The sequence below is a fragment of the Phalacrocorax carbo genome, chromosome 4 (genome assembly GCF_963921805.1).
Source record: "Phalacrocorax carbo chromosome 4, bPhaCar2.1, whole genome shotgun sequence".
In the NCBI taxonomy this organism is placed as follows: Eukaryota; Metazoa; Chordata; class Aves; order Suliformes; family Phalacrocoracidae; genus Phalacrocorax; species Phalacrocorax carbo.
In genome coordinates, this window is record NC_087516.1 from 57334061 (window position 1) to 57361097 (window position 27037).

Below are 27037 nucleotides of genomic sequence, written 5' to 3' on the forward strand. Positions count from 1 at the left end.
ATTTTTTTCCCCCATTTTTTTCACATCCTGGGTGCTGATAATTTGTGAATCGCTGGTTCAGAAGAGTCTCAGACATTTGGGTGAAGAACTTTCTAAACACTTAGCAGCTCCTTCTAGTTTTTAAATGTGAGCCAAACTCTTAGCAAAATAAAGTAAGAAAATCTGCCCCAGTTGTGGGTGGTGAAAATTCCAGTCATATCACAGACTGGGAGATTACACTAAATGAAAGTGAATCTTTCTAGTGCTCACAGCCAAATAGAAAATCCGTAGTCAACTCTCCACCTTGGCAATATGGCATTTGGTATGAAGGATTAACCTGGCACAGAAGGCAGCATTCCTGGCCTCAAAGGAAAACTTAAGTGTTTTGCTGTACAAAGGGATATCACTGAAAATTTTCCAAAAAGCCAAGCACACAATTATTTCTCCTGCTTTTTCTATGGAGAAAGGCAAACCTCTTAGTCCTGTCCCTGAAATGAGGGGCATAAATGCACGTCAGACTTTCTCTCTGAGATGTATGTTTCCTGTGCTGTTTCTAGAATAAATTGTATTTGCACAATGAAAACAAGTATAGAGTCAGGCTTAAAAATTAGTAGTGAGACCCAATTTATAAATTAGTCCAAAAAAGCAGCTATAAATATTCAGGCAGTAATGCTGAGCTCTTTACTAGTGAGTTTCAACTGCTTTTCTCAAACTAGTTTGAGCCATCCTTGGTATGCCTGCAAGTGCTACAGCACCTTTGGACTCTCACCTGCTTACTCATGCATGATTTGCTATGTAGGTACTGATCCCCTCTGAATTTATCTTTCTGACAACAAATGTAAGGTGAGAGCCATGCTAGAGCCAGAGCATAGCAAGAATATAGGCTCCGATAGATGACATGGTTGTCCCAGTTTACAGAGACCTCTGTATCTTGGTGAGCCACGGGCAAAGTTGCTAACATACCTGGATATGTTTTATGCTGCCCAGGTGAGCTGCTCCACCAAACACACGTGGCCATGCCCTCTGCCCATGGCTATTGAGAAAAAGATGTGTTCGTTTAAACCAACCGTGTATTTTAAAGTAATGGTTTAACTGTGACAGAGGTTTAAGCCTGCGTATGTCAGCTGTAACAGGGTAGGATTGTGGCAGTGGTAACTCATTAAGCCTTGGTAACTCAGTGCTCCTGATCTTCCATCTGAAATCCATCCATACAGTTGCAAATGGAAACTGAAGTGTGCAAGCTAAATTGGCTTTTGTGATGTGTGGAGTAATTCCTTTTATGTCCCTTTGACTGACAGAGGAGTGCACGTAGAGCATAACAGTACTTACTGCTGCTTAGTAACACAAGTCAGCAAAACTCGGCTGTCTTTTTCACTCTTCTGAACATGTAGGAAGAAGTTGAAGTCAGGCCCCTCCTTTAATTTACACTCTTCCTTTAAAACATCCCATTTCTGTTTGTAAATTACACCAGTCAAGACTCGTACACGTGAGGAAGTGCATGTAGGTCTGATCCATCTGTAAACTTGCTTTCAAAGCCTGTCCGTGTCAGCTGTAACATCTCAGGTAGTAGAAATATTCTCTCTTCAGTGATGTGAAATTGCCTTCCCAAATGCTCTTACTGATCCCAAAAATGCACTTAGGTGTCCCTCCAACTGAAACAATCAAGAACTTTGAAAGAGGTTGGATTTTTCTTCCTTGCAGGTTGTGAACACTGAAGTGAGATCCCTGTTTAGGCAACCAGGTCCATTTTGAGATTGATACAAATATAGCCACCTTTGCAAAGGGGCTGAACAAATGTAACTCAAATAAATTTGTTGGCATTTACAAGTCCTTGTAAATTGAAAATCCGTCCACACGTATTTAGTGGCCTCATCTAGATTTATAACAGTAGATGTATTCCATCACTAATGTAACTAAGTAGCCTCTCTGAGGTTTTGATCGGGTATGTAAACTGGGTTTATTCATTAAACCTGGTGTGTAGAAAGGCTAAGTTGGAAGCAGCAGAAATGTTTAAGCAACAAGTCTTAGTTCATGTGAAGTAACCTCATCATCAGTAGAGCTGATCCTTTACACTGATGGACTTGCAGCATCAGTGCTTCAAAGTTAGATGTTAAATATCCCAGTTGAAATTAGTCCAAAAATCCGATGTTGTTGCCCAGCCTGCAGGATTTACTTGCACCTTAATAAGGAGTAGTGGGAGTAATCACACAAAAGCCTGCTTCTGTGAAAAAATGGTCCGTTGATAAAATACCTGGTGAGATGTGTGTAAAAATAGGGCTGTTGTCTTGTATTTTTATGTGGTATTGTTGTGCACACAGCGAAATTATAACTCAGAGCAAAAGTGAGACTACAAAGAGTTTTCTTCTGGATTTCTTCTCTCAGAGTAGAGGGTTTTGACTTTCTGTGACAGAGTGGTTTTGGTGAGAGCAGGTATCAGCAGTACATTTTGAATTCATAACTCCTTTTGCATTGTAAGTCAACTTCATCTATGGTACTGAGTGTGTTGCCCTAACCCAGAACCCATTAAATGTACAGGGGAAAACCAAGTTGGGGCATGCATTGTTGCACACATCTTGCACAAACACACTTTTCTGTGTGCCAGCAGAAAAATTTGCCTTAGGAAGTTGATTCAGTGTTATAGTGGGGGTTTTTTTTGTTGTTGGTTTTTTTTTTTTTTTTTTTTTTTGTTATTCAGCGTTAATTTTCATGGTTTGAAATACTTGGGGGAAGAGACTTTCCAGCAGTGGTAGGGATGGAACTCAGTTCTTTGAGATGAATGAGAAATGTTAACTGCAGAATAGAAAACAGTCGTGTCCATTCCTGTATTCTAGCTGCTGTAGTGTAGGAGACCTGCTGAAGCTTGTCATCTCATATCCCTAATAAGATGTCTGTGCAGGGATGGCTGTCTTCCTGAGTGTTTCTTAAGGAAGAAATAATCTGGGCCTTGTTGTCCAAGTGTCTCTGCTACATCAGAGGCAGGCCAAGCAGCAGGAAAGTCCTTGGAACTGCTGCTGACTGAACCTTGCTGATAATCCGCTGTACAGAAATCAACTGTGAATATATACTCACATGCTGAGCTCTGGAACCTGGTTAGACTATCAGAAAACTAAAATATAGGATGAGATGCACTTACTTCATGCAGAGACTTATGTGATGATTTTTATTCCTCAGTATGAAAGTGGAAGTTTTTCTCTTCAGTTTCCAACAGGCCATGCTAGGGGTTATTTGAAAAATAGTTCTTTGTGGACGTTTTTGCCACTAATCTGCCTTGGTTCCTGAAAGTTATTCTTAGAACGAATGGTCTACCCGCCTTGCTTTCAGCTGGCTTACAAATATCTCTGTAGTTCTTTCAAAAGCTATAAAAATGGCTTCCACATGTGTGTCTTTCATGAACAAAATACACCTGCTTTGTACTTGGCTGCATGTCTGTTTGTAATTGATTTGTATGCTAGTTAGAAGTAGTCAAGGTACACTAAAGATGTAGGCTGTCTGTTGCTTCAGAATTTCAGCTGCACTTTAACAGCCAAGACCTGTAGAAGGAGATATTACTTTAACATATGTTTAAAAGGTTAAAACTTTTTTTAGGAAAAGCGATATAAACTGGCTTGAATCCTCATTCTGGATTACAGTTTGGACAAGTCCTTTGCTAGAGTTGATGGCAAAAATAATTCCTTTTGCTGTGTTTGCATACGTACAAAATAAAAGGTTGAATATGCAGCTTCTATAAATGGATGCAGATCTATTGTCAGATCCTCTGTCGGCATGAATTGGCATGAATGAGTCAGCATAGGGTACTCTGAGATTTTGCTTGGTGGACAGAAAGTTTGACCAACAGAAGATGCTTAACAAGAATAAAATCCCACTGAACATGGATTTTACAAGTAGTGATGTTATTTGTTTACTTCACTCATTTCAATGTTGAATTCTCCTTAAACAATACCAAAGTCTATAAAGTCTACCTTGAGAAACTGTTGTGAAGATGAATGTGCTCTTTCAGAGCATCCATCTGTTTTAAGTCCATCTCATTATCTTCCTGTGCTGAGGTTTGAGTATTCTACCTAGGGAGCAAAACCAGAATAGGTCAGCAAAGTAGTTTCCCACCACCTCACACTAAAACCATCATGACAATTGGCTTAAAAGCCTAGGGACAGAGCAATCAAGAAGGTATACAGTAAAATAGCCTATTAGTAACAGTATAAGTCGAGCCATCAGTTTACACCTCCCTTTAGCGTTGCATCATTAAAAATGTTAATTGAAGGATGTCAGGTTAGCATTTAAATTTAGTCAGACCTAGTAGAAAACATAGTATTCCAGGCAGTGTTTAAGAGGACCGACCAGAGAGAGAGGGGAGCTTGTACAAGCAGATGCAGGCATAACTAAATGCTTTGCTGGGAACTGTGCATGCTGCTGCCTTCTTACAATAGTTGTGAAGAAACTTACACTGTCTGTGCTGCTGCTGCTGTCCTAATGGGCTTAAAGGCTGTGCACCTGTACTGTGCAAACTATTTACAGAGATGCAAGGTGGTGGTGGTGGGGCAGAGGAAGAGGTGGCTGTGCTCTCATTGATGCCTAGAAGGAGATTTTGTATAACCAACGATAGAGTTGTTGGGAGTTTACCCATATAAATAATCTCACACATCAATGGGAGAAGAGGCCATGTGCTGCTTAGGACTTCTGTTCCTTGCACATAACAATGCTTTCAGTGGATGTGGCAATTCTGTATAGTCCAAGATGCACAAAAATAAAACTGTGATTTTGTCAATAATGAGCCATGAAAATATTGCCTTCCAGGAGGCTGACCCACTAGCAGAAACCTCCTTAAAGTCAATAAAAGTTTTGTTACTGAATTTGTGGTTGCAAGAATATAGTCTATGTTAATGCATTGTTTTGGCAATGTTTAATTAATACTGATATGCAGCCTATCTGCTTATAAAATGACCAATATTTTTCTGCATCCCTGGTACTTTGCAAAAAAAAAAAACCCACTTATACAGAATTGCAGTACTGCTATGCAAGAAAAAAATGAGGTTTTGCTATTTTTATTCAGTTAGTTTTTTCTTTTTTGCTTTAGAAGTTTTATGCTTTTAAAGCAGTTATGACTTTACTATGTTAAAGATACAGTATCCTTTTCCACTTCCCCACTGCATCCCTCCTGTACTTCATGCAGAGAATAATAGTTTTGCAGTCCAGTTTTTCCCAAGAAAATCTCAACAGTAATGTGATTTGACCATTTACAGCTGTACTATATTCATATTTGGAGATTTTCCCAAAGCCCAGCAACAACCTGGGAAGCCTCCCTCCACGATAATAAATGCTAAGGGACTTTCTGGTTAAAACTAATTTAAACCAATATAAATTGCAATCATAGCAAACCCTTAAGTGTTGGTCGCATACTACTTAAAATACAAAAAGCTGCTGTCGCTTAAGTCCCAGCCTTTTATAATAAGGCTACATAGCCTAACAAGCTATGCTGCTAACATTAATTTTATTGGCAAATAAATTGATTTAAAGTAGGCCCGAAACATAAATCCATGTTTCCATCTTATTTAACTTTTGTAGCATATCTGTTTCATATGGTGGGAAGAGCTGAAAGGGTCTCTAAGCATTAGTTTGATTTTAGATGACATTCAAAATATGAACATTATCAAAATGACCAGTAAATTTATATGCCAGAATGTTTATTGGTTGCAGATGTTCAGATATTTATAAATAAATATATATATAAATATTTATACATTTTAATTACTCTGAAATTAGCAGCCAGATGCTGACCCTTTATGTTTGCTCTGTGGAGATGCAGCATTAGAAATATATGCCTATATTTAAAAGGAAGGATACTGTCTCTTTAAGAAAAGCATTTATTTTCTGTGGATGGAAACATTGAACCTAAACCGTGAAACATGAGAATTTTTACAACTATGTACCATATGAAACATGACAAAGTGTAGCTCCTTAGTTGATTGAATAAGAATAGCATCACGTCATTATATTTAATTACTTTTATATATCAGAATGTGTTTGTTAAATCTCATCATGAAATACTGATGTAAAAGTATTTCATTTTTAAATGTATACCAGAATTTTTTTTATTTCAGAAAAGCTCTGAATGTTGAATGTGTGTAAGTCTCCAGGAATGTAACAAGTTGATAAAAACCCCAGCCAAGTCCATCCTCCTTACAGGAAAAAAAAAAAGCTGGAATTTGTTTTTTTGGATATTTGTTTTGCAGCTTTCTACGTCTTAAGGCAGAGAATAGCCAGCCTAAGGTGCCAGCCCAAAGGTTAGCTGAACATATTTCTTGAAATAATTTTGGCAAGGCTATGACTTGGAGTTATGGCCTTTCAATCAAAAGTTTATATGAAAACTATAATACGTGGTGAGAAGATGTAGATGTTCTTTTGTATTTTTTTCCGTTTTAAAACATTCTATATGGGGAAGATGAGGGGGAAGGAAATTAACAGGGCTGTTTTAACCCAGTCACCTATCCAATGAGATACTTATTTTCTAAACTATTGCACCTTTCCCTTTTCACTCTTTTTCTTTATTTTACCCTCAAGCCCCAAGCAACATTTTTTCCTTCCTGCAAATTGTTTATACTTCCACCATCATATTTACGAGCTGTCAGACTTAGGAGGCCTGATTTGCTTTCGCAGTATTGAATCGTGTGCAGTAGAAGGTTAGTATGGGATGGCTGAAGCACTCATTTCCCCCAGCTGCCTGCTTTGCGCCTCGCCTCAAGTTGTCATTCCCACAACAGGGAAACTTTACAGCCCCTGCTCTACAGCAGTCTACAACCTGGCATGGCAGAGCAAAATGAAATCAGCACTAGTTTACATTGGTACCCAGGGCTGTAGTCTGCTGCTGCTTAGGAATTGATATGTCTTATTTACTTATCCCTCAGACAGCAGTACCAGTCTTCAGGGAGGGGAGCAAAGCAGTCAGCTGTTCATCTATCTGTGTAAATCAGCTTTGCTACTGTGATACAGAAGAAACTCTCCTGAAGCCAGTAGGTGTTACATTCTAATAAACAAAATAGCAATAGGGCCTCATTTGTTTTCTGCCACCACACATAGAGACACTTGTGCTACCCTGCTTCTGCCTGCTGGAGTTCAGTAGACACACGGATTCAGGTAACAAACTGGCATTTGAGGTGATAAAGCACCATTCTTTAAGCAATTATCATGAGCCACTTGAAATGCAAACATGAAAAGATTGACAAAGCATGAAATATTTATTGCTTTTCTAATTTTGCATGGTGTTATATCAAATTTTGACTGTTTTAAAAGAGACTATTTAAGTACATAAGTGTTAGATTAACTTCCACTCACTTCATTATTGAATCATAGAATCATTAAGATTGGAAAAGACCTTTAAGATTGTTGAGTCCAACCGTCAACCCAACACCACCATGTCTCCTAAACCATGCCCTGAAGTGCCACGTCTACATGTCTTTTAAATACCATGAGGGATGGTGACTCCACCACCTCTCTGGGCAGCCTGTTCCAGTGCCTGACCACTCTTTCAGTAAAGAAATTTTTCCTAATATCCCATCTATACCTCTCCTGGTGCAACTTGAAGCCATTTCCTCTTGTCCTATCGCTAGTTACTTGGGAGAAGAGACCAACACCCACCTCACTACAACCTCCTTTCAGGTAATTGTAGAGAGGGATAAGGTCTCCCCTCAGCTGCCTCTTCTCCAGGCTAAACAGCCCCAGCTCCCTCAGCTGCTGCTCGTAAGACTTGCTCTCCAGACCCTTCACCAGCTTTGTTGCCCGTCTCTGGACACGCTCCAGCAACTTGATGTCCTTCTTATAGTGAGGGGCCCAAAACTGAACACACTATTCAAGGTGCAGCCTCACCAGTGCCGAGTACAGGGGCATGATCACATCCCTACTCTTGCTGTCCACACTATTCCTGATACAAGCCAGGATGCTGTTGGCCTTCTTGGCCACCTGGGCACACTGCTGGCTCACGTTCAGCTGGCTGTTAACCAGCACTTCCAGGTCGTTTCCCACCAGGCAGCTCTCCAGCCACCCTTCCCCAAGTCCGTAGCGTTGCATGGGGTTGCTGTGACCCAAGTGCAGGACCCAGCACACTCAGCCTTGTTAAACCTCATACAATTGGCTTCAACCCATCGATCCAGCCTATCCAGATCCCTCTGTAGAGCCTTCTTACCGTCAAGCAGATCAACACTCCTGCCCAACTTGGTGTCATCTGCAAACTTACTGAGGGTGCACTCGATCCCCTCATCCAGATCATTGATTAAGATATTAAACAAGACTGGCCCCAACACTGAGCCCTGGGGAACCCTGCTCGTGACTGGCCGCCAACTGGATTTAGTTCTGTTCACCACAACTCTCTGGGCTCAGCCTCAGTTACAGCCTATTGATTTCAGTGTTACCCATGCTTAAGTTATGCATGCTTTTCAGTGCTGTTCTGAATAGCAAGGCATTAATGAGCATTAATGAGCCAGGGTCTGGATTTGTGTATGCAGTTTAGAAACATATTTGGCAGCAGTTGTAGGCAAGCAAAGAATTCACTGCAATGAACAGCCCACACTGGTTGCAATTTGTCATGTTAATGTGCTGTTGCCAGAATCATATGTGCAAACTGAGTAACTGATTTACCCAGGCAAATGTAGTAGTTGTGCATGAAAAATTAGGAGCCACTTACTTAATGGAACTGTATACTTTAGATGGAAGCTTAAGCATGCATTTTGACAACATTTGTTATTGTGAATGTTACAACTAAGTGCAAGTAATTTGTGAAAAAATATTCAGGCATTAGATGCTACCATTTTATCTGATGATATTATCAGTCTTTAGTTACAGAAGTTGGTGAAGGGCATTTATTATCTTTAAAAAAATAGAGTAAGGAATGTTTTACATATGAAATTATCTGAAAATAAATACCCAATTGCCCTAGTCAGGCCTATTAAGTTCTGCAGAGATACATGTTGTGACTGCTAGTGCAATTATTCGGGAAGCAATGCTATTTTTTCAGAAGTAATTCTGTAATGTGAGTTATGGGTATGACATGTTTTTACCACCTACTGGTAACTGTGTGGTAGGTTAAGCTTTATGCATTCTCCTGCATTTGAATGTAGTTGAACAAAGAAGAAATATGTAACTCTGAAAAAGCTGCAGTGATTTATTTTACAAATTAGCTCATACCTTTGGGATCCTAGATCAAAATTACTATGAATAAGGCAGATTTATTTTCCTGAATGTGTGTTTATGCAATTGCATAATTTGCAAAGAATTGCAAAAAGTAAATAGAAATAGACAGATGTGAGCTGAAGCTGGCTCTGAGGAAGAATCATAGAACGCCCTGAGTTGGAAGGGACCCACAAGGATAATCAAGTCCAACTCCTGCCCCTGCACAGGACAACCCCAAATTCACGCCATGTCACTGAGGGCGTTGTCCAAGTGCTTCTTGACTATCGTCAGGCTTGGCGCTGTGACTGCCCCCCTGGGGAGCCTGTTCCAGGGCTCCACCTCCCTCTGGGTGAAGAACCTTTTCCTAATATCCATCCTAAACCTCCCCTGGCACATCTTCCTGCCATTCGCTCGGGTCCTGTTGTTGGTCACCAGAGAGAGGAGAGAAGCATAGAACTTGAGGCTGTGGTCTGTAAGCACCACTGGAAAAAGGGAGCCAGTTTCAGGTGAAGGACGAAGCATACAGGAAAGCTTCTTTCACCAACATGCAAATCTTGTTATAAAGTTGGCACTGGGGGAGTATAAGTAGTGAACTTAAGATTGGAAGTCTGTTCAGCATTCAGCAGTATAAGAGGATCCAGTAAAGGTTTGTGAAGCTGAACAGTAAGTATTCATCTCTGGGCTGATGCACAAATTACTTTCTGTGTTTGGGCAGGCTGAATTCTAAGGAGCTGGGATTTAGAGTCAATAAATAAGGGTCTATATGTTACTTGGGAAGAGAGGGCAGAAGCAAGGCCATTTGGGCAGGTGGTTGGCACAGTTAGTTTCAGATGCAGGTGTTCTTGTGCATATTTTTAGACTTCAGAGAGGTGAAAATAGAAGTTCAGTAACAGTTTGGATATCTGTAGTCTGGCATTTTGAGGCAGATTTGAGTGGAGGGATGCAGAAAGAGCAATTAAAGACTTTGAGGGCAACTTCTGTCAGTGAAACCCTCTTGTGGGCATGACAGAAGAAAGAAAACACAAGGAATATGAAATAACTATTAAGGAACAGAAATTAAGAGGCAAAGCAGAGAAAAAGCACGTAAGAATTATGCACAGAATTATACTCAATGCTGTTTTGATAAAAGACTTAGATAGAAGTGTTGGAAAACCAAAGAGTAGTTAAATTGGTAGAGGTAGTCCACCACAAAAGCTCAGGGGTTTTCATTGTTGGCCACAAACGAAAAGGAGGTGTTAGGCAGGTAGGAAGTAAAACTGTCTGGTTAGAACTCCACCAAACAGTGTTTGGTAATCAAGAAATAAATCATTAATGTTAAAATTCTAGGTGAGAAGGAGTAGAGGGGACAGCATGTGGTAGTCACCCATGCCCTCAAAAGGTGCTCAGCTTAGTGGAGAGGAACTGACAGAACCTGAGGCGGACTTCCAGAGCAGTTCTGAGGGAACTGTGTACAGGAAGAAAATACCGATGAAATGTAGAAACCCCAACATATCAGACCCATAATGAATTGATTGAATGTGTTTTTTCCTTTATTGTATCTATGCAACAATTAATAATAATTCAGAATGACTGACTCATGTTCAGACACCACCAGCAGCAGGTAGTGGCTGGGAAGATTGGTGGCTTCTGGCTTTTACACAAGCATAACACATGCTAACAGCATGTGCATTCCACCAGAAATTTTTTCTTCCTCTCTCCCATCCTTGGAAAAAAAACCCAACCCTAAAACCAAACCACTCATTCATGTTTCAATTCCTTGTATTATTTTTACAGGAAGTTTAATTTGGCCTGAAGTTAAGTCAGACTTAAAATGTGGTATTTATCATCTTATTTTGGAGGAAAAGGTATTTCTTGCCAACCTTTAAAATAGGTACTCTGTTAGATTTATGGCCAGATAAAAAGCTTTAGGATACCTGCTTGACTCCACTGAAGTCAGTGGGAACTGAGAAAGAGCAAGTCTTCACATCTGGCCCAAAAAAGGAATTTAAAATTGTCAAACTGAAATGAATAATCCCGAGACCAGAGTTTATTTGTGGACATCAGTTGAATGAATTGGGCAACAAAATGAAATGGGAAGTTTAGTTGTAATTTATTCTATGGCCTAGATCAAGAAGCAGCAGCTGACTAAAGATTAGAACAGATATGCTTAGGATTTCTTTCTGTCTATCTCAGTCCACATTACTACCCAATGGGTATGCCAGTTTAAATTATTTCAGAGTGGAATCCATGGAGAAAAGGTAGGTCTTTTGTTGATATTGATTCAATGAAAATTAGCAAACTTGGTTTTAGTGGCACTTGTCTATACAAGTGTACTTTTAACTTTTGTTTAAAACAATTATTGTTATAAAGAGTGTAAAGTTTTTGCTTCTTTTTGGCAGCCTTTTCAGACTCTTATCTTCTGGACTTCACTGCCCTAAGTGTGTAAGAGAGCGACTTTCTCAGCCTCATGTAACTCTCCACTGTCTACATTTCCTTCTTGCCTAGTAGGAAAGAGATTGTTACATAGCAGACTGAGGTCTATGGACATGGGTTATTTCAGTCATTGTAAATATGAGTTGATTGGAGGGAAATCTTCTATTGGTGGTTGTGGTCAGTTTTGGGGGAATTGTTTTAACTGTCAAGATGCAAAGAATATTAGCTGGGAGACTTTTTTCCCCTCTACTTATGAGTTTAATTGTCATAAAAAAATGGATAAACTCCATGTGTTTGTGTGTGAGTACACAAATTATTCTCTTTCTCTTTCTCTTTCTCTTTCTATTCCTATTTCTCTTTCTCTTTCTATTCCTATTTCTATTCCTATTTCTATTCTATCCTGCCCTGCCCGGAATTTTGCAAGAAAATAAGTAGAGTAGAAAATTCAAAGAAAAAGAAAAGCCCAGTCACATCAGCATACATAGTGTATGACTAGACTTATACCAAACAGCTGAAATCATTGCCTGCTGTTAAATGCTGGAAGTCAGGCTCAGGCTTATTTTTATACCTGTATCTCATTGGGCTAGATGATCACTGAGGTCCCTTCCAACCTGTGATTCTGTGATTGTTGACCATGTTCAAATGGAACCCTTCAGGAGTCAGTGAGTGTATCTCTGCTACCATGCAGAGGCAGCTCCTCCTTTGGCGAAGGGAGTTATTTGCAGGCTGCAGGTGGGGGAGCCGGAGCCAGCCCACCTCTCTGGGCCTGGTGACTCTGCAGGTCAGTGGGAAAGGCATGTAGATGTTGCCGGTGAAACCCCAGCCAGGTGTGCAGGCTTGGCTGAACGCCATCTGCTTCTTGAGTCCTGAGCAGTGTGTGAAGTCCCGTTCAAGTTAATGGGGAGATATACAAATTGCTTGGTGAGGGTGGCTTGATTCCTGATAGGAAATGCTGTGGGATGTGTCTGTGGTGTTGGCTGAGCTACACCTTGCTAAGCTTACTGCAAAGCACTTTTTTCTCTTGTGTATAGAAATTCTTCAGTTGTAACATTGTATTGAATTTCAGTGGCTGTGTATAAATGAGATGGATAATGCTTAAGTAGCCAAAGTACACAGAAGGTACTCTAATAAACAGGATTTCTTCAAGTACAGTGTTTGGCAGCAAACATAGGTTTCCAAATACCTGTTTAATGTGAAAAAAAAAAAGCATTTTATGATGATTTGACTTTATGGATAGTGGTTTGCTAATCATTACGATACTTTCCTTGTGGTAGCAGACATTCTTGAGCTGTAGACTGCTGAGGGGCTGAGATCTCCGTTAACTGAGACTTTTATAAACAGAAAAGAGAGATATCTGTCATATGATTTAAGTGCGTTTCTTAATTATATCTTGAGACTAGGAGGTAGGCTAGATCAGGAGTTGCCCACGGTATGTCATACCATACATTAAATACTGCATAGTATGGAGCTAAGTTTGCTGAGATGTATTGGACTAGATGATCTCTTGAAGACCCCATAGATCTAATTGCTTGATTTAATAACATGGCCTATGTTACATGTTTCATATCTGTAGACAGTTGTATATTATTTGTTTTAAACAAATGCTAATATGTAACTTTTGTTCTAGTACGATGTCTGACCTACTTAGTTGACTGACATAATTAAGGAAAACATCTGATTCCTAATAGAAACATAGTTGACCTTCTGAATTAGAGGAACATTTTAATTTCTAACCAAAAAGAAAATCTCATTTATTTCATTACTGAATTTTATAGGGCTTTTTGTCTTCAAGTATGAGCTCTTTTTTTTTTTCCTCTCTCTGAGCTGCTGCTAATTTACAGTCTATGCAATTGAGGGAGGGACCAAGACTTCAAAAAGGTCAACTAAACTAAAGTTGCTACAGGTTCAGCTACTGAACTGTAACACTTCACATCAAGTTGAGCCCATGGTGCTTTGTGGTTTTTAAAGAGTAATTATTTCATAACTGTATCCCACTCCACAATATGGATTTTCTCTGAAGTGCAGTTGAAATTTCATGGAAGCTTTCAAAAACATATTTATAGTAATTTCTGTTTCTCTGCTGTAGTTTAGATCACATATTTTCCTTTTTCCCCAGTGACTTCAAAGTCATGAAGTTGGTCTTCATATTCTTCACTTTGCCATCATCACCTCTAATTAGACTTGGGTCTGTGATGTCAGGAAAAGAAGAGTCTCCGTGTCTAAGAGAGCTCCTATACAAAAGAGATCTTTTGTTTTTTTTCCTGTTTATGGCCATAGTGATTTAAAAAAACCATTAATTGTTTCCAAGTGCGACATTATAGAAGTTTTTTATGATGTATCAGTTCTTCAGTGAAATCTGTCTGTTACCCAAGGGCATATTTTTTGAAACAGACCTTTTAGTAGCCTAAGCAGCCCCTTTCCCTAGTGCTTTAATTGAGAGGTGTTTCTGAATCTGAATCCTATTTCTTTATTTCTGGACAGTGTTTTTTGGAAAAAAAAAAATCTTGCACTAACTAGAAACATCCCTCTCTTGCGTTTTAAGATATTCCTTAAGACAGTTTTTGCGCCATCATGTTAGGAAGATCTGTCAAGAGCAATGCTGTAGGTTTAAAACAAGGTTTTGTGTTCTCAGGGGATATCACTGGCCATATAATATTTAAACAAAAAAATGCCCAGATAATAACGGGCAAATGCAGTCCTAAAGCTGGAGCAAACTCCTATGCTAACAGTTGCTTCAGTGGAGGCGTTTTGGGAATTGCTGATTCTGGATGCTTTGAATGTTATGGAAAAGATTTTAGAACATCAGAGATGTAGTTGCATAGTTTTTCCACAACCAAAACTAATCTCTTGTTTCTGTTTTAATTTTGTTTAATTCAACCCTGTTGAACAGCTTGGCTAGAATGCAGTCCACATTTTTGAGTGCCTTCTGACAGATTTCTGTTAAATTACATCCTTTATACATCCAGTTTTATGATACGGCCTATTATCAGATTAATTAATATTACAGCTGGATCTAGTTAGTTACTTTACAAATTCCAAATGATACTGTTAGTTTAGAAAATGAACTTAAAGCCAGGGTAAATAGTAAATCCTGATTACAGGGTATTCAAGTTATGCTACCCCCTGATTTCTGTCTTATTTGTGTCCATCTTGCTTAAACAGCAAGCTCACCAGAATTTTGTCATATGATAAACAGAATTTTTGAGCGTAGTAAAATCTTCAGTTTTCTAGTAGGCTGAAACAATATCTTTGGTAATAGAAAGACATTTCTAATAGAAAAAGACTTGGAAATGTTGTTTAAAATTTTCAACTGTAAAAATGGTTTCCAGAGTTATGCAGGATTAATTGCACTCTGAAAATATTCCTGTTAGCTACTCCTATATCAGCAAAAATATGTTTGTGCATGAATTCTTCTAATTCTTCAAAAGCAATGCTTGTTTTATTATTGAAATTTTAAAAGTTTGTTTTATGAATTTTATTTGTGTTATATTGACAGAGGTACCAAAAAATGGCTTCCTAACTATTATTTCTTGGAGTTCTGTATTTATGTTCTGTTTGGGGAATTGGAAATTACTTCGCAAATTTGACTCTGGAAGCAGAGTAAACCGTAACTTCACATTCTGACACTATATCTGTACAGCAGGTTGGGCAATAAATGGTTGAAATGTTCTGAGTAGACGTGACTTGGATACGTGCAGTGGTAAAGCAGTATATGAGAGTCAGTGCTGCTTTTGCTTTTACCCAGTCCTTTTATCCTCTGGAAGAAAAAAAAAAATCAAAGTAATTCCCATGCCAGAATCCAAACACCGGAAGGGGAGAGACTCAGGCAAAACATTGCCTAATAAGGGGTAAAGAGGGTTGCCTTATAGAGGAATATGGGGAATGCTGGGATCTGTGCTACTGCCTGTCAGGGACTGAACTATGGCTTGCTTTGTGTGCCACCTATGACATTGATGCACACATTTTCTATGTAGCTGGGGCGTATTCTAGGTTTACCAAATTCAGTGGTGTGAATCATGGTACATACATACATAGAGAGCAAATGAAGGCACAGTGCCTGCTTGTTATTTAGGTATTAAAAGGGTTTCATATCCAAACAGCACAATGTTGTGTTGTTCAAAAATAGACTGCTTAGAAGTATCTCACTCTTCCCATGTGTATTGGGGTAGTTGTTATTCTTGAAAGTGCACCTGATGTTTGAACATCAGTATTTGAAGCATGTAATGATGCTGAAGGGAGGAACATAAATGGTACTATTTGTTAGGTTGTTGTCATTTGTTTCAAAGTGAAGTGCTGTCAGCCATGACTGGAGTGGAAGAATAACAAGTATTCCTCTATTTGCAGCTGTATGCCAGCCGGGATGCAAACATGGCGAATGCGTTGGGCCGAACAAGTGTAAGTGCCACCCGGGATACACTGGAAAAACCTGCAACCAAGGTAAGAAAGTGAAGTCCAAGAAAGAGAATTCCTTCTTGAAATCACAGAAGTCTTGTTGATCCCTCTCCCCAAAAATGCTGTGTGTGTCTCCTGTGTTTATAGGGTAATGAACTCATATACCAGCTCTGTTACTGCTGTAGCTGTTCAGGTATTAGGACTGACATTTGTAGAGAGAACGACATCTGCAGTGGGATAACACAGGGGAAAAAAACGCTTTCATTCAGATGAAATCAATGAGATTAATGTAAATTATGTATTTATGTGCTCTCATGAATCTGAATCAAATTAATTAAATCTTGTGGCCAGGATTGTTATTTCATAAAGTCACAATTTTCAGGTTTGGATAGTGAAATAATATTTGTTTAATTAAAAAAAATTGTTCATGCATTCTCGTTTTTGTGTTTCTAATCCTGAACTAGCTAGGTAGCAATAAGCTGTAGTGCGTACTTAAGAGTTGGAAACATGACGGAATTATCAATATAGTTTCATTATGGTTTTCTTCCCAAAAATGATCTCCAAAACATGTAATGGTATAAAGATCATAGAGTATACAACAGAATCGTAATACATAATTTATTAGATTTTGATGCCTAAGACATGTTCACATACAAAGGTATCTCAGTGAGACTCTTCTCATTTCCAGTTGTCTCAGCCTGCAGAAGTTCATACATTTTCTGAGAGTGCTGAGGAAGTATGGTAGAAAGTGTGACATTTAGAACTATGCTGTTGCTCAAAAATGTACCCTGATGTTTGCTAACTTTCTTTTGACGTGTGGATTTTAGAATGAATTATTTTCCTTAAAAATAGGTACATATTTGTTTTCAGATTTACTAATCTTCCTGAATTGATGTGGAAATGAATATTGTTATTTTCAGTTTTGTTTTAAGTTTCATTTGTTCTGCCTTCTCTCAGATTATCCCATCTTCTTTTCCCTTTGCTCTGGGCTAGCATTTTAAAGGATGGCTTGTTATGATTTTATTATTCTATACCTATTTTGGTCAGTCTGGAACTTTTTTAGGAAACAGTGCAGTGAACTAACAGTTGTTATATGTAACAGTTTTCATATATATACTAATTACTTTAACAATATCAGAAGAATGCTGTGCAGATTGCTGGAGGCTGCAGTCTTGAACTAAACTATTCACTTTCCACTAAATGATAAGGAAGGGAAAAAATGTGGTGATAAATGATTAAAGGAAGCCTTTTAGGCAGTATCGATCAAATATTCTTGCATAGAATTAGTGGCAATGTTGCCATGGCAGATGTGCATGAGGTTTCTGAGATTCCTGCTGACTGTGGTGTCCCAAAAGTACGCCAGTTCAGGTGGCTACAGCCTAGATCTCCTCTATTCTGTGGTGAGCTGTTCCTGGCATCAGGGTAAGTGTTCTTGCCACGTGCTGATTCCGTGTTAGGATGAGACCTGAAAATGCATAGTGCAGAGTCTGCTTTTGCTGGGAGGAAATTCAAATTGCACAGGATAAGTGTGACCTATGTTGTTATACCTTAATATAGCACCTATCCTGTTCAGCCTGTGGACCATCTTTCTCACTTCTATTCTAGAGTAATAATTAGTAATAACGGAAATTAACAGTGTTTGCAGAAATGGTGGAGTTCCTCTGCAGAGGTCGATGTCCTTCTAGGATGTGTGAACGGTGCTGTGCTGTAAAGTATGCTCAGGTTCTTGGTGAAGGGTGTTCTTTGAGTACAAGCACTGATAAGCAGGCTTTACATCCCATCTGTTCATGGGCCTCGTGAATCAAGCCCAGGGACCAATCCAAGAGCAGAACCCAGCCTCACAGCAGAACTGGTGAACCCTGACTGTGTGATGATGCCTGGAGGCTTGTCTTTTTCTGGTGGCACTGCAGCTGCTGTGGCAATCTAGACCTCACTTTAGGTCACTCAGAAGTTAGGATTAGCTGATACTTCTTTTATTATGTTGCTATCATCAGCAATTAAATTGCAGTGACTTTGCACAAAGGCCAACCATGTGCACTCCCCACAGCATTCAAATCTTCTGAGCGCTTTAGTGCTTCCCTTCTAGCTTTTTGATCGAGGTTTACAGCTGTAACCAGTTAAGAAAAAAGCTAAGCAACTTGAAAGAAAATACCCTGTGCTGTCTCTGTAATTTATAGTGATAGTAACAGGACTAATACTTCTTTCAAAAGAAGTTAATCAGAAAATTGATACCTGCTCTTCAATAAGATCTATGTTCACAGACAAATACAAATAGTTGAAAACTTGTGATTTTTGCTAGCAATCTAAAGCACATTCAGGTTAACTTTGTGTGCCTTGGAAAGGTTGTCTTTATGCAAAGAATGTAAGGTGGCTTTTCTGTATCTTACTGTCCTCTCGCCCTGTTTGTTCCAGGAACGTGATGCAAAGTTTGCTACTTTCTCTTTTTGTAATGCAATTCTTGTCAGCGCTTGATATATGTGTATATATTTTTTAATTAAAAAAAAATTAAATGATGAAGTAGTGCATATTACAAAGATCTGGTAATTTCATTTTTATTATGCCCTCTTCCCATCCTGCAAAGATAAGCAGCTATATACAAGTCTACCTGGTCAGAGCAGTGAAGCACTTCTATTCCGCCCCCTGGACCATCATGCAAGAACTCTAGCACCAATGGGTGAGCTGGTGCTGTATTTCAGGTGGCGTGCTCCTTCTACCTGCACGGCTTGAAACAGTAATACAATTTCTTGCAAAGAGTTTGGACCGATGGCTGTGATGCAAAAGCTGAAACCTGCAGTGTCATTAGCATGCGGAGCAAATAACTGATTGTATTGTATTGATGCTCTGTGCCTGTATTCTGAAAAGGCTTGACTCTCCACCATACCCATGTTTATAATTTGCTTTCGTTTCTTTCCTCTGCTTTTCTTTCAGGGCCTGCTCTTCTTATTTGTTTCTGAGTTCCTTTGTAAAGTGAGAGTGATGAAATTGTTTGTCAGGTTAGATAAAGACAAAACTGTGATTTACATAAAGCTGGAAGTTGAAGAAAATGAGCGTGGTTAACTTCTGCATTTGGCAGCTGATAATTAAGTGATGTGAACAAAACTGTCTTAGGGTGATACAAATCTCTCGTAAGTTTGACATGGTAGTGTGATGGTAGTTGCTGGAAATGAAAGCTGATCTACTGTTTATAGTATGGTGATAACAGTTTCATTTTGTACTTGGTTTCTGGTCCCTGGTGTTCTATTTTCAAAGTCTGAGTAAATTTGGTATTGAATATTTGACTTCTCTGTTGCCTGGTCCAAGTTGGCTAATAGGCAGAAAAAGGCAGAAAAGGTCTAAGTGCTGGAGTCTTTTGCAGAACCTAATTAAAGAAAACGATATATTGCATCTTCATAAGAATAAGTGCCCCATTGTTAAGAGCGCACTGAAGTTGGTCGTTATCCAAGATCATACGTGGTGCCGCACAGTAGTTAAAGAACTCACATCCGGATTTGCCAGCGTAGCACTCTTGTCCTTTCCTTGCATTCGCATTTTCATTTAATTTCTTTAAAAATAAAATACTTGTGCTCAGCAGCCTGCATGTATGTTATAGACATGCTTTCCATAGTGCCCAGAACTGTCAGTCTCCTTTTGTGTACAGTATTGTCTTATGTCGTTTTGAAATTAAGAATGCTGATTTTGCGTTGACTGTACAGTTGTAGGCAACATGGGAATTTAAGTGGCTGAACAACGAAATTCAAGTGCAGGACAGTGAGTGCGCATTTCTACAAGGAAATTAAAGGGTTTTGTTAAACTCTAATAGTGTTTGGCTTTATATTTTAAATTCTAGTGTGAGATTGTAAGTGACTAAAAGAAATGATGATATTTTATTAAAAAGAAAAATTATGTAAAAGTGTTATTTTTACTTCCCTTTGAGTTTATACATTTTAGCTTTCAATTTTTTTTTAGAGGAAACTTCTGCTGTTTACTTATTTCCTCTTTTGATGCATAGACATACTGAGATATCTTTATAGATGTTGCTTGAAATACACAACTGGTAAGTAAACAGCATTTGTTCAAGAGGTATGTTGCTACGGCTGACTTTTTGACTGCTAACATTAGCCTGAACCTGTTCTTGAAAAAATAGACCTTACTTAAGGAACCAGAATCACACAAATAGATATATAAATGGCAGGAATGTTTCAGTGCTCTCCCAGTCCATGTGCAGTACATCCGGACTCTTCTTAGGGAAGCATGCTGTTACAGATTATGGGTGCACAGAAGTGGATTGAGAGAGCTGTCAGCATATTTGTACAGGCCTTTATGTAGAACCAGTAGGACCTGTCAGTAATCGTACAATGTGCCTCCTAGGAAACCGAGTAGTGCGTGTTGTGCAGTTTCTGAGTATGTGCCCATCTGTGCTGGAGAAAAGAAGAAAAGTTGCATTTTGGGGAAAATAAGATGGGCTGAGCAGTATGCTCTAATACACCTAACCTGTTCTCAGGCTGGCTTTTCTCTTAAGCAGCCACAGCACTGCCAGCGCTTGTTTTCCTAAATCGAAGCATTCCTTCTGTCTCCATAAGGTTAAAAACATATTTCTTTCGGCAGATAATTTCAAAGGCAAAAGTGAAAACCCGTGACACATGAGGTTTAGGTTTCCGTAGAGTTGTGCTAACAGCCTGTTTCTGTTGCCTTGTGACCTTAGCTTTCTGTTACGTCAGCCAAGGTTAAAAAATTTGAGCTTTTTCAAGGCACAGGCATTTTACTGTCAGCATGTTTTTTAGGCTGTGAATCAAAAACTGATGTTGACAGGATTTGTTCACAGGCAGAGAAGGAATGAAGCGAAGACAATGGAAATAATTTAGTCAAAATTCCACAAATGAAAGGAGTATGATGTGGTATCCTAATACAGTTGATTGCACCTACTTTTTAAGAACAGCTTATTCTCAGAGCATGTTACTGATAGCTAATATTTGTCAATACCAGAACTTTCATTTCCATACTAAGAATATTTTGTACCAAATGGTGGTGTAGTAAACAGAGTCCTCTAGAAAGATCCAATTATTTAAGGCTCATGATCTAATCTATACTTTAAGGAAGATGGTAAACTGAGAACAGTCATAAATTCTTATAGTTTTCAACTTTGGATCTGTGGTTGTAGCTCTGGAGATAAATGTGAGACATTTCTTAACGGTAAAGTCTTCAGGAGTATCTGAACTTAGGTGCCAATGCGCAGTGAGATGTAAGCACTAGAAGTTCACACAGTCACTGCTAAAATCCTGCCCTGGCAGCTGAATTTCAGCATTACCTTTCCTCTTTCTGTCCCTAATTCTAGTTAAATATTTTATACATAGCTCTGTTATGCTTGTATTTTGTAAAGTGATGCTTTTTGTGCGAGAGGAAGATATACAGGTATTTTAGACTTCTAGAACTTTTCTTTCTCTTATTTCAAAATATTTGTTATCCATGAATCTCAGAACAGTCAATAGTGTGGGCTCTGTGGGGATACTTTTATGAATTGAAGTCAAACTCTAAGAGTTTTTGAATTTAACAGTGACTTTTTTACCAGACGTGTTGCATGTGTAATAAATGTATTAAAGCAGCTATAATGTCTGTCAGGAGCTGCCCATTTGTATTAAGTTTAACAGAAGAAAGAAAAAAGCAGGTTTTCTCTGCCCAATGAAATTTGCCTCCCAAAATGTGAGCTTTCACCTGTTCATTACGGAGGATTTTTATGTAAAGTTTTTACACAAAGATTTTCACAATGAAAACTTGTCCTTCCCCCGTAGCATAATCATCTACTGCTTTTCCATTTGACCTATGCACATACTCTATCAATAGTCGTAAGTCTTAGCTGAAGATCCCTCTTTCACAGTAGAAAATGTACGTGTCTTCTACAGCTCTCTCTCTCAAACCCAGCAGGTATGCTCCTGCGATTGTGGCAATGGTGCCTGCAGGAAGAAGTATGTTCTCCTGGCAACTCCAGAAATATTTTCAAACTCCCAAAGAGTGAGAGTTGAAAAGGGATGCTCTTTCTGCAACCTGCAGAAAGACTGCAGAGGTGGTTATGGCTCCTCATTTGTCAGGCGCAGGTCCAGCCCTCTGGCAACTTTTCCTCACTGAAGTCGTGCCTACACTCACCTGATCTTCCTCGCCACTCTAGGAGGAAACATTTCCCTTCAGGCTTCCTAGAAACATCTTGTTCAGCCTTCTACAGGAAGAAAGGGAAAATCACGTCCCTTACTGCTACCCTCTTGCAGCAGAGGGGAGCAGGAAGTATTCTTATCCCTAAACCTGCTGCCCTTCCTGAGGCCTTGGGAAATGAAGGAAAAAAAGGCGATATCCATCAGTTAGGGGAAGGCCTGTGGGGAGGGGCAAATACCTGTCTGCACAATGCTTTACTTTTCCTTGACCCCATGAAGATGAAAACAGTAGGTCAGAAGACAACAGATTTAATGATACAGATAAACACTGTTAAGAATTACTTCATTCTAACCAGAGGTATATTTGTCTTTCTGTTTTAACGTCTTAACTCTAAGCCTTCACATCGAGTCCATAGAAAGCACACATCTCCTTCTCAGCGGGCATTTTATAAAGTGACTACTGTGTTCATAGGTAGGACCCCCAAGGCTTACTTTTCCGCTATGTGAATTAGGGAGTGACTTTTGATGAGAATGTGCTTAATAGTGGAGATGGCTCTTTGAAAAGTTTCTGGAACTAACAGTAACAGACATCCAGACAACATAGTGCAATATTAGAGATGAGGGTCAGTAACTCAGTTGTTTAAGTACTTGCTGGCTGGATTTGTGAACAGATTTATTATTTTCACCTTTATTGTCACCTTTACTCACCAGTACACGAATAAGTAAGTAACAAATTATTCTGGTTTACGGAGATAAAACCAACACACATTTTTGGAAGTGAATTCTGAATGAAGTGCTCATTCAATCTTTACTTCTTGTTAGAAGCCTTGTCTACTAATAGGAAAATTGTAGGCTGAATATTGTCAGTGTAAGTAATGAATTCTGGATTAAATTGTAAATCTGACATAGCAGTCTTCATGGATACTCCTTGACAAATATTGCTGACATCAGATACTTTTTTCCAGCATTTTCTAGATGGTAAGGAATAAATTTTCTCTGTGAGATTGTTTAAAGTAGGTTAGTATCAGCTTTCCTCCCTTCATCTGCGACTAATGTTGAAGCATGATAGTGAATCACTGAATCGCTATCAGAATTACTGATAGTGATTGCAGCAGTGACATTTGCTTCCTCCCTCCTCCTCCTCCAGACTTCTGGCTGGTCCTGGATGTGGCATCAACATGAATAGTGGCGAGATGTGGGCAGCCTGAGCTTGTGCGTTCCCTAATGAAACTTCTGTTGGCACTTAATCTAATGCTAATACTGTCATTTCTGAAAGGATATCTGTGAAACAGAAGAAAATACGCCACTTGGCAGGAGGGGGTGAACAGTGCTTCCTGCAGAGTGTTCTGGACGCTTGCTACCAGCTGGACTGCATATAAAAAGCTAATTGCCATATTTTTCCTTCTTTCTGCAGCAACTCGAGCTAGTAGTTTTTTCACACATACTTTGTATGTTTTCTTTTCCCACCCCCTTCCCTTGTACCCTTCATTTCAGATCTAAATGAGTGTGGACTGAAGCCGCGGCCGTGCAAACACCGGTGTATGAATACCTACGGCAGCTACAAGTGCTACTGTTTGAATGGCTACATGCTTATGCCAGATGGAACGTGTTCGAGTACGGCAAGGCTTGTTGCTTGCTTTTTTTCCAAGCTAAGATCCGTGCTTGAGTTTCTCTGGGAAACTTGTATGAAATGAAGATGTAAAGTAAAAGATTAACCTTGCTGGAAATTAGGCAGTTGCACAAGATGAGGTTCTTTTTTTCTAATGAAATTAGGCTGAACAAAATACGAGCAAATATTTTGATTTTATTAGTTTTATTACAAGTTTCCCCAGAAGCATTCTTCAGTGCTGCAAATCACTGTTAATTGCCTTCAAGGACAAGTGCTTGCAGTTTTCATTGCAGCAAGACACTTGCAGTTCTGCTGTATTATGTCCTTATGTATGTAAAATCACTAAAGCTGTTGGTTGTTTGACTGGTATAAAATTGTACTGTCATCTCTCTGGGGATCAGGTTCCTACTTGCTCCCATAAAAGTAGATATTCTGAGTGTCTGAACAGAGAGAAGGGGAGAGAAATTACCTTTAATTAAAGATGCTCCTATATTAAAGTGGCAGTACTGTCCAGGAGGGTTTATAGTACACACTTGGCTTTATGTTCCTCATGGGGGCTGCATTCCATGACACAACTTGCTACAACTCTGGTGTTTTTCTTTTATTTTTTTCTTAAAGGTGCAATTTATGGTAAGAAAAAATTTACTGCGTATGTGTTTGTTCTTTAAAGCCTGAATGGATACAAGCATTTTTCCACTTCTCTCATTATTATATGACGTCTTAATTATTCAAATTTTTTAGTAATTTTCTGATACTGGTCAGAGTCCATATCTAAATATGTTCAATTATCTTTTCCTAGATGCCCTTTCTTGCTTGATGGCAAACTGTCAGTATGGCTGTGATGTACTGAAAGGGGAAGTACGCTGCCGCTGTCCTTCTCCAGGGCTGCAGCTAGGGCCTGACGGCAGGACTTGCATAGGTTGGTGATAAAATGTAGATTTATTTTTTTTCTCCAGAATGTTTTTATCCTTACACTGAATGCAGTTCAAGAGAGTCTCAGATGTGTTTAGAATGAATCATACATGCGGTTTAAAGATGTTACTGCTGAGAATTGGGATAGGCGTGTTGTTCAGGTGCTCTCAAGTGGTATGTGTCAGAGATTGCCAGTGTTTTCCTCCAGTCCTGCAAGTTTCATTGACTGCTTAGAACTTGCACAGGCTGCTTGGCACCCAAGCCCTCAGCTCTTATGCTGCTATTACTGGGTCATTTTAAACTGTTGCTAACAGAGACTCCAAAATACCTGCCTGCATAAAGAAAGCTATGGGGAGGTCAGCTCTCCCTCATACCCAACAAGATGGTGCCTAGGCTCAGGGAGTAAAGGGATAATTTGTGCAAATCTGGGACAAGGTGAAGGTCTGTGCATGCTCCCAATATTAATGGGATTGAAGCTACTGGATTTCTTCAATACTGTGAAAACTCCAGGTTAAAATAAACTCAGGAATTGAGACGGTATAAAAGTGAAATATTTTGTTCCCATGTTCATGAACATAGAAAAGGCGCTTATGGTTAATCAGACTATATTGTGCCACACAATACTATGGTCTGAGGAACAGTGTGGCATGTGATTTCATCAGTCATTAACTATACATCCTGAGTGGCTATGATGCTCCAATGATTTTATTATTTGTAGCCTAAGCAGTGCTACAGTTCTATAACCAGTAACAGCACTTGAAAGAATGTAAGAGAGTGTGGATGCCCTAATTATCCATTTGAGTATCATGGCTGTCCATAGGGGAGGTGATTCTCCAAGGGGGTGACCTGTGCTGACCAAGAATTTGTTGGCAGAGCAAGGGACAGAATCTAGATCTTCTGATGTGAGGAGCAGGCTCAGCTCTAGGTTGGAGGCTTTCTGAAGTGCATGATTGGCATGTCTGTGTATGTAAAAGAATGGATAGAACAGGAATAAAAAAAACCCACCATTGTCACACGCTGAAGGGATTGAACTGTGATTAATCATGCTCTGGACATTATGGCAGACAGAGATCTTTGGACGGGACTTGTGCCATGCCACAGCAAGCTGATTAATTTTAAATACAAATTCAAGGAAATTATTCCAAGTACAGAAAATTCCTAGAAAAATACTTGCAAGATTCTCCTAGTCTACATTTTTATATTCAGGCAAACTTCATACTTTGAAATAAACAAATTGCACTTTTAATCCTGAAGGCTGGCACTTTCAGTTCTTCGGTGTAGTTTCCAAAAGAACCACTTTTTTTCCCAGAAAGGTAAAGAACTTTCAGCTGGGTGTGCATCATTCAGATTGATCTCATAACCTATTTTTAAGATTTTCAAAAAATTTCAGAGCAGCCACGTACAATACAGAGAAAGGAGTCACAGCAAGAGATGTCTGCCCTTCATGGGTCATAATATGATCTACTCCCCTTTTTTGTAAGAAGAGATGGTGACATGCACCCTTTTTGTGTTATTTCTTTATCGAGTTTGAGTTGTGCTAAAACCAGTAAATACCTCCAAGAATGGAAGCTCTTTAGGACTAGGCCTGTGCCTCTTCCTCACATGCGTACAAGCCCATCACTGTTGGAGAGGTGGTCAGCTCCAGCGAGGATCTGGGTATTGCAGCAGTACAAATAGAATTGTAGAAGATGGTTAAAAAAAAAACATTGAAGTGTGCTTTGGCTGCAGCTCATGAAATCCGTGTTTGAGGAGAGTTTGAAATACAGCTGGGAATGTAATACTTATTTTTAGCACAGGTGGAAATTCCTCTAGGCATTATTCTGTTCTTAGTTTAACCCATGCTGATCATTCTCTTGTTAAAATGTTCCTTCCAGATAATCAGTATAGAGCCATCAAACAATTTGGCTATGAAGGTAAATCATTTAAACTAAATAACAATGAATTGAAAAAGTGTTCAGTGACGTATTCAGTGAAAATATGGACTAATTAATTAATTAACGACTCTTGAATCAATAAATCAATTGGTGTTGCCAGTTTTTTGGATTGGGATTTTCATTTAATGAAATTAGCAGTATACACATTTCATCTTTGGGTGGTCTGAAATTATTTGAGGACGGAAAATTTTCACCCTAAAATAAATGCTTTCTAGCATATTTTGGTTGTGTATAGAAACTTGAAAATATGACCTTGTAAACTTAAAAATCATACTGTTTTTAAATCAATCTCCTAGTTGTTTAGTGCTTGAGTTGGCAATATGGTTGTATTCACAGCAGGAGAAAAGCAAGACTGTAATTCTGCTTCTCTGTTGAACACGGACCATGACACGCATTAGGTCCTGTCTGTATTATGTGCCTTTGGAGCAGCTCCCTGGCGCTAAGTCTGGGCATGCGCCTCCATGGCAGACCAGGCTGAGATCAGAATACAAATCACCCCTTCATGCCCTGGTTTTCATAGGAAG

The 27037-nt window shown here is 39.1% G+C and overlaps 1 protein-coding gene across 3 annotated transcripts in view; it reads left to right on the forward strand.

Annotated features, from left to right (window-relative positions):
• The window catches only part of NPNT (nephronectin), a 55055-nt gene that overhangs the window by 3644 nt on the left and 24374 nt on the right, over nucleotides 1-27037 (forward strand). For 2 of the 3 annotated variants that reach the window (XM_064450054.1, XM_064450056.1), the window contains exons 3-6: nucleotides 6207-6257; nucleotides 15892-15984; nucleotides 23553-23672; nucleotides 24467-24586. In XM_064450054.1, coding sequence (XP_064306124.1) covers nucleotides 6207-6257; nucleotides 15892-15984; nucleotides 23553-23672; nucleotides 24467-24586 — 384 coding nt within the window. The remainder of the gene's footprint in view (nucleotides 1-6206; nucleotides 6258-15891; nucleotides 15985-23552; nucleotides 23673-24466; nucleotides 24587-27037) is intronic. The other variant, XM_064450055.1, reaches the window with a different exon arrangement.